Source organism: Marmota marmota, unplaced genomic scaffold (assembly GCF_001458135.2).
Source record: "Marmota marmota marmota unplaced genomic scaffold, marMar, whole genome shotgun sequence".
Classification (NCBI taxonomy): Eukaryota; Metazoa; Chordata; class Mammalia; order Rodentia; family Sciuridae; genus Marmota; species Marmota marmota.
This window is the reverse complement of record NW_026000108.1, coordinates 37,721,887-37,729,728: the sequence shown is the minus strand read 5'-3', so window position 1 is coordinate 37,729,728 and position 7,842 is coordinate 37,721,887. Positions and strand designations below refer to the sequence as shown.

General features: G+C 33.6%; 1 protein-coding gene across 1 annotated transcript in view; it reads left to right on the top strand.

Annotated features, from left to right (window-relative positions):
* The first annotated feature begins 912 nt into the window (after window positions 1–912).
* Window positions 913–7,842, top strand: part of Nfxl1 (nuclear transcription factor, X-box binding like 1) — a 45,756-nt gene continuing 38,826 nt past the window's right edge. Inside the window, exons 1-4 of the mRNA XM_048784197.1 lie at window positions 913–1,206; window positions 5,417–5,526; window positions 7,340–7,470; window positions 7,543–7,598. Of these exons, the coding sequence (XP_048640154.1) occupies window positions 999–1,206; window positions 5,417–5,526; window positions 7,340–7,470; window positions 7,543–7,598 (505 nt within the window). The 5' untranslated portion in view covers window positions 913–998. The remainder of the gene's footprint in view (window positions 1,207–5,416; window positions 5,527–7,339; window positions 7,471–7,542; window positions 7,599–7,842) is intronic.

The following is a 7,842-nucleotide window of genomic DNA, read 5'->3' as shown; positions in this document are numbered from 1 at the left end:
AGTGCACTATTGAATTCAGGTGAATTCAATTGTTTGTGGTTCCTTTCTTAATCAATGATTACTGTTCATAGAACTTACTAACCGAAGAAAATTCCCATGATCCTTATTTTTTAAAAACTTTGAAGTCTATTGAGAATATGTGCCATGAAATTATCTAATTCTCTTTTCAACTCTTATTTAATCAAGTGACAAAACGAGAACTACAAACAGTGCTAAAGGAAATCAAGTGGAAGAACTAACTAACTTTACATTCTTTTTGAAGTGAACTTGTAAAAAAGTATATTTTCTATGAAAGCAATATTTTGTGTGGGTTAATGTTAAATGTACTTATTTTTGTGACCACAAAAATGTCAAAAGACTACATGGAAGGCCAAAGTTCTTGAGCTTTCTAAGAAGCAGGTTATATTTAATATAATAGATACACAATGAATACTGTCTATGCAGACTGGTGGGTTGGGTTGGGCTGTGGTTGAAAATAGGGTAGTTTAAAGAAGTACCTGCTTCCCCAGATTCTGACATGCTTCCAGTGAGCATGTTCCCTCACTGTTTAAAAATAACTGTGTAGTGTATTTTAAAAATGTGCCATTTAAATTTTGTTAGTATTTGTTTATGTGTTTGCTTTGGTGGTACTGGGGATTGAACTCAGGGCCTCATACATGCTAGGCAGGTACTCCACTACTGAGCTATATTCCCAGACTTTTTAATAATTTTTTTTTGAGGTTGATCTGGTTTTGATATTTTTATCTTCATAATTTCTTTTTCTTGATTTGTTAGTTATTCATTTCTGTATCAATTCACTGCTTTTAGTGGGACTTATAAAGATGAAAATTTTTGTTGTGATATTTTCTTTAACTGTGTGTCAAGAAATTTGAAAATACTTTTTCTTATGAATTTTTAGTAAGATAGAATGTTCCAAAGGCTACTTTCAAATGCATGTTTTAAAATAATATATTATTAGCACATCGTGTCTTGCTTTTTGAGGAGATTGTTTTGCAGAAATGAAACCATTTATTTTTTTTCCTTTTTTATCAGAGCTAATGTCTCAGCAGAAATTTGAGGAAATTAAGAAAGCTAATCAAGCTGCAGCCAAAAAACTAATTGAAGAACACTTTAGCTCTTCATCTGAAGAAGAAGGAGATGAAGATTTTGAAGGAAAACAGGGGAAAATAGTTGCCAATACATTTGTAACATATACTACTCAGACAGGTATTGATCTTTTATATTTTGACTTTTTTGACATCATTGAAAATATATTCCTTTTTTTGGTAACACTTTTTCATACTACATGGAATGTTTTTTTTGCATTTCAAGAATGAGCATGTTGTGTTGTGAAGTTGAATTTTTGTACATTTTACTATTTGAGTTATATGTTATTTAATCTTTTTATAAAACAAATAGCATGGGGATGGTTCTTTCACAGCCCTTTTGTATCTCTTGTGATTTTAATTGGCATTTCAGTAGAATGATGGGGGGGGGGCTGTCAGTTCTCTGAGAAATGGCTAGGGCAAGTTGTCCTGTTGTGATTTGATTGAACTAGAAGACTTCAGATATTTTTTCAACCTATTTTTCATTTTTATCATGTTAAAAGTGTCTTGAGATTAATTTAACTTATTACTTTAATTTATATCTTATTCACATTTGATCTTCATATTTTTTTCTTATTTCTAAGCTGAATCTCTTCAGGTCTGACATGTATATTCATGTTAATCTGTTGTATATAACTGGGTTGCTCGTAATTACAGCCACATTTGTTTGTGTGAAAGGGCCAAAGTAATGCTACTGTGCATGACTTAGTATTAAGTTATAAAAATAGATTATTTTGGGGCTGGGGTTGTGGCTCAGTGGTAGAGTGCTCATCTAGCACGTTCGAGGCCCTGGGTTTGAGCCCTCAGCACCACATAAAAATAAATAAGTACAATAAAATATTGTGGGGCTGGGGATGTGGCTCAAGCGGTAGCGCGCTCACCTGGCATACGTGCGGCCCGGGTTCGATCCTCAGCACCACATACAAACAAAGATGTTGTGTCCGCCGAAAACTAAAAAAAATAAATATTAAAAAAAAAATTCTCTCTCTCTCTCTCTCTCTCTCTAAAAAAAAAAAAATAAAAAGTATTGTGTCCAACTACAACTAAAAAATAAATATTAAAAAAAATAGATTATTTTTAAGGTAAATATGAATATTCTTAAATCTTTCATGTTTATACTTAAAGTTATTAGTAACATTCTTGCATGTATTATCAACATTTACCACTATTTTTGTAGAAATATATTGTTCATATACTTATCTCACTTTAGGACCCTGTTAGAACTACAAGAAAGTGTGGAAATTTTCTAGGAAACAACTCTACACAGGAGGAGAAACTCCTATAGTCACACAGAAAATGACAGAACTGGGTTTAAACCTAACTTTTTGAGCCACTACTAAGTTGTATCTTCTGTGTAAAAGCAGGAGAAATTATGAGGTAGTTTAGACTGCTGCTCTTGTACTTATTCATGGGGAAAAAAAATGGCATCATACAGTAGTTAAGAACATTGACTCTCAAGCCAAGCTGCCAAGGTTTAAATCTTGGCTTTGCTTCATGAACAAAGTTTTAAGGTAATTTTTTTTGTATCAAATCCATTAATATTTTATTGTCATTCCTATATATATTCTGTACTTTGCATTTATCAAAGTAAGGAGATCTGATTGCTAGATTTATGAACAGTGAATGCCAGAGTAATGAGAGGGTTTCCACCTCACATTAGTGAATTGAATACTAGGACTTTACCCAAGGAGTTTGTATTTGAGCACATCCCTCCCACTTTCGTGATTCTTCTCTGAACTTTCACACTTGTATGGCCCATTTCCTGATGACTCTCTCTATCTGGCTTAACCCATGGATAAATCATACATTTGTTGAAAGATGACTTAATTCTTCTTTTGTTAGTGTTTTTCTCAGTACCTCTACAGTTGTCCCAGTGACCTGCCCACCCAATATGGGAGCTAGGATGGCATGAGTATTGTCATTTCCTAGTGTTTCTTTCTGCCATGTCAGACAACTTATCACAAGTCTCCTCTTGTGAATCTTGATATTACCATTACCTTTTGAAGTACCAATCTAATTGTCACCCAAGATGCTTAAGTTCTACTTCCTAAATCTCGTAAATCTATGCATGCTCTCCCTACATACTGTCATTGCCTAATTCATGTTTTCATAGCTGTTCAATTTGTGGATGAAATCTATGTAATAACTGTGGGATAACTTAATACTATTTGATGCATATGAAAATGGAGACAGGAGTAGGGCATGGTGGCACATGCCTGTAATCCCAGCGGCTCAGGAGGCTGAGACAGGAGGATCATGAGTTTAAAGCCAGCCTCAGCAAAATCTCCAGTTTTTTTGGGGGGGTGGGGTGGGGCTTGTTACTAGGGATTGAATTTAGGGGCAGTCAACCACTGAGCCACATCCCTCTTTTGTATTTTATTTAGAGACAGGGTCTCACTGAGTTGCTTAGTGCCTTGCCATTGCTGAGGCAGGCTTTGAACCTGTGATCTTCCTGCCTCGGCTCTCAGAGCTGCTGGGATTACAGGTGTGCGCCACCACCACACCGGCTAATGGTCATTTTTTGCTTTATCTGCCCCTAACTTCTTATTACCTTCTGCTGCTTATCTTGGCCTCTTCATGTTTACTTTTTTTTTAAGTTGCCAGAGTGATCTTTTTAAAAGGCATGCCATGCTGTTCATAGTGACAGTATACTTTATTGCCACAACCAAACTTTAATCAAAGCTTCAAAGAAGCCTTACATAAATTTTGTGAGGAAAAATTTATACTTTATTTATTTATTTTTTGGGGAGAGGTACCAGGGATTGAACTCAGGAGCAACCACTGAGCCATATCCCCAGCCCTATTTTTTGTGTTTTATTTAGAGACAGGGTCTCACTGAGTTGCTTGGTGCCTTGCCGTTGCTGAGGCTGCCTTTGAACTTTGGATCCTCCTCTTCTGCCTCCTGAGCCCCTGGGGTTACAGGTGTGCGCTACCGCACCTGGATTATACTTTACTTTTTCAAAACCTTTTCCATCTTGTTCTTAAATTCTAAATTATGTGAATTAACTGTTATATTAAATAAAATTTAAAATATTAAGCTTTTTTTTTAAAAACCAGTTGTGTTGAAAAGTGATATAAGCATATTTAACAGTCATTTTGCTTTTAAAGATATTTTTGAAACTTCACTGTTTATTTGAAATAAAGCAATTGTCTAATAATTTCACAGTTTTAGGAGTGCTTTTCCATGCTTTTCTTTAATAGCCTAAATTGCATTTATGTTTACATTGTGATAAGGTAAATTTTTGTTAAGTGCTGTATTTACTTTAATGATTTTTAGGATGTAAAGAATTAACCAGGTGTCTTATTTATTCAATTTTTCTTTATGACAACTTAAATTTTGGTTTGAACCAGGTTATTGCCTTGGTAAGTTCTGTACTTTTGTTAGTTTATAGTATTAGTCTACTTTCTTGGAGACTCAGTCAACCTGTATTGAACAATTTTTTTATTGTACTAAGGGCATGTAGGCTTATTTTTCTTAGACTAAAGTTGCTGAATTTACTGCCCCTTTAAGTGTTGTTTGTCCTTTAAGGTACTTGTTTTATTTTTCATTTTGCTGTTACTTATTGTTTCTTGGACCTGATTGCCCTAACCCTCATTGCAGCACAGCATAGAGGTTAAGGGGACTCATTTTTAGTCAAGCTAAAGTACTTAATTATTTTGTATCTCATATTTCTCTTCTGTAAAATGAAGATAATAACAGTTCATTTTAGTCCTATGGAAATAATAGTAGTCTAGTATGTAGCAAATAAATGCTCAATGACTGCTTAAAATACAGTTTTAGTTAATTTTTTTAAGCTTGTGCTACTTTTTCTTTTTTTAGCACAAATAGTGAACATAATTTAATGAAGCATGGTTATTGTAATGACCTCAGTCAGGGACTTTTGTTCAGTGAATTTTTATTAAGAGTGTGCTATGTGTTAAACACACACACACATACACACACGCCCATTCATCCTAAATGGTCCTAAAGAGTTTTGGCTTTTCATTTTCTCACTTTTTTTTTTTTTTAGCTTTCTGTTATTACTTTATATCTTGATGCTCACATCTGTGGTTCTGCACCCAACTAATTTGTTAAGGACTTTAATGCAAAAAAAAAAAAAAAAAAAAAAAAAGAATATACACAGAGCTAAGATACTGTTTTTGAATCAAGTATATGGATTTAATTAATGGATCTTGTAAACTCTTGACAAAGGATCTTTTTTTTTTAATTTAAAACTTTGCATTTTTTAGCAATATTTTGAGCAATTAATATTGCTCATGATGTGACACTAAGTGAGTTTGTTATTTTCAGATGTTGCTTAACATGAAATTTTCAATTTTTAAATTTCAAGATGGAGATATACGTGAATTAGAGCGAACAAAACAGTATGTAAATGAAGCTTTTCAAGCAGGAGCTATGACATGTTTAATTTGTATTGCTTCAGTGAAGAGAAACCAAGCAGTAAGTTGTTCTCCTTGCTCATATTAATGTCTTTCCTGAATATTTTTTGTTTATATTCATTTAAACTTGATTCATTTAAGAATTTTGTATATAAATTGATCTTCATTTTATAAATATGAAATTTTAAAAAATTGCCTCAAAATGAGCTTTCATTATTTTTAGCACTTTTAATATTTGTAGTATCAGTTTTATTGCATATGTTGATTAGCGAAATCATTTTTAGTATGTATACTTCATAGTGTACCACAAATATGAAGTGTTAAAATGTGCTGTATTACATTTCTTTCAGTGGGTTTGATAAAAGAAAAGTAATGTAATAAAACACATATGATTTATTAAAGTGACAGAGGTCATTGAGGAGAGAAGATTCAAACATAACTCATGTCCTTAGAGAAGCTGTGGCCTAATGAAGAATTATCTAAATATAAATCTATAAGGGTATTAATGAAGCAATTAAAGAGAAGTGACAACTGAATATAATAGACTCAGCTTTTATACCTGGTATTAGTTTACTGCTTATTAGAGCTACATTACCTAGGGAAAGATAATCAGGCATGATGAAATGGGATTGGTCAGGCAGAATGAGTCAGAAACTGAACATGTTCAGGATGGTTGGCACTTTGTAGCAGATATAGTGCCTTTGGTATTCAGTCATTTGGATGTCCTCTGTAGCTGTGGTGGATGAGTGGACACAGTTCTACTTTAGAGCTGTGGTGGACACTGTGGACATGTGGGCACAGTTCTTTCTTTAAACACTTGCTCAGTGTGTGGGTTGTTTTGTTTCCCCCATCTCAAGCTATTCTCTTTGGAAACTAATTCAGCCAGTTAATGAACTGTAAGGCAGCATTCCATCACAGGGAATTGGTAGACTGATGTCTCAACCTTCTGTTTATTAGGGATGGGGCTGGGATAGTCCATGGGGTTTCTTACATGATTCTTCAGAGGGCTCTCTATGGTATTGAGCTGCTGTGGCCGTTAGTAGTAATCAGCTCAATAATATACTATTTATTGGCATTTCTTTCCAATCTTGTTCACTGACTCCTGCGTCTTAAGATCTTAATGACTGCTTAGGGGAAACCCAAACTAAGAAGTTGGATTTTTGTAATGCTGTTGCCAGCTTATGCCATATGCTATGTGTCTACTTATTTTAACAGTTGTAAAATGTTATAAGGAAAGGGGAAGTGGTTTTTTTCATATATATCAGTGTTGTCTGCTGTAAAAATTAATTCAGTATTATTTCTTAAGCCTCTCATTATATATATTCTCAGTTTTTATTCACTTAATTTTAGAATTTAGCTGTTAAGTGCTAGACTAATACGTTTTATATTAAAAAAAGCCATATATATTATACATATGTAGTTTTAGGATTTCATTATAATAATATTTATAATTGGAAATAACCTAAAAGTCCAAGAACAAGAATTTGGTTAAATAAATTATGGTACATGAATCTATGGGACATACTGTAAAACTTTGAATTTCATGTTGTTTAAACATTTTTGGTAAGTGTAAATGCTTAGACTGTGTTTAAAAAAGACTATAAAAATTACATGAGTTAATACCAGTATGACTTTGTTTTTAAGGATAATACACATACACATTTGTACAGGTACACATGATTCGATATTATCTAGAATGTTAGCTATAGTTATTTCTAGGTAATTGAATCTGGGTGGTTAATAATATTTTTCTTTACATTGTTCTATACATAAGTACAGTTTTATTAAGGACATTTCTATTAATTTAGTGTGATACTCTTTTTAAAGTATTATGGAATTAATAATTAACTTAATTTCCAACATTTTTGTCTTAGGTTTGGAGCTGTTCAGGATGTTTCTGTATATTTCACATGCCCTGTATCCAAAAGTGGGCTAAAGACAGCCAGTTTCTTGTATCTTCTTTGACAGATGATGATTTTGGCAAGAAAGATTATCCTTGGCCTTGGTAACTTTTTCTAATTAGTTGGATTTGAAGTTGTAAATGAAAATTGTACATCATTTGTTGATTTATTGGCAGTTTCAGTGTCCATGTTTGGCCTTCAGCCATTTGGTTTATGAATATATGGAACCTTGGTAATACCCCAGCCAGGTGTATCCTAGCAGTTTAGGAGGCTGAGATGGGAGGATCACAAGTTGAAAGCCAGCCTCAGCCTCTGCCAGGCAGGAAACAACTCAGTGAGACCCTGTCTCTAAATAAAATACAAAATAGGGCTGGGGATGTGGATCAGTGGTTTGAGTGTCCCTGAGTTCAGGTCCCAGTATCCCACCACCCCCCACCCCGCCAAAAAAAAAAAAAAAAAAAAAAAAAAAAAAAAAA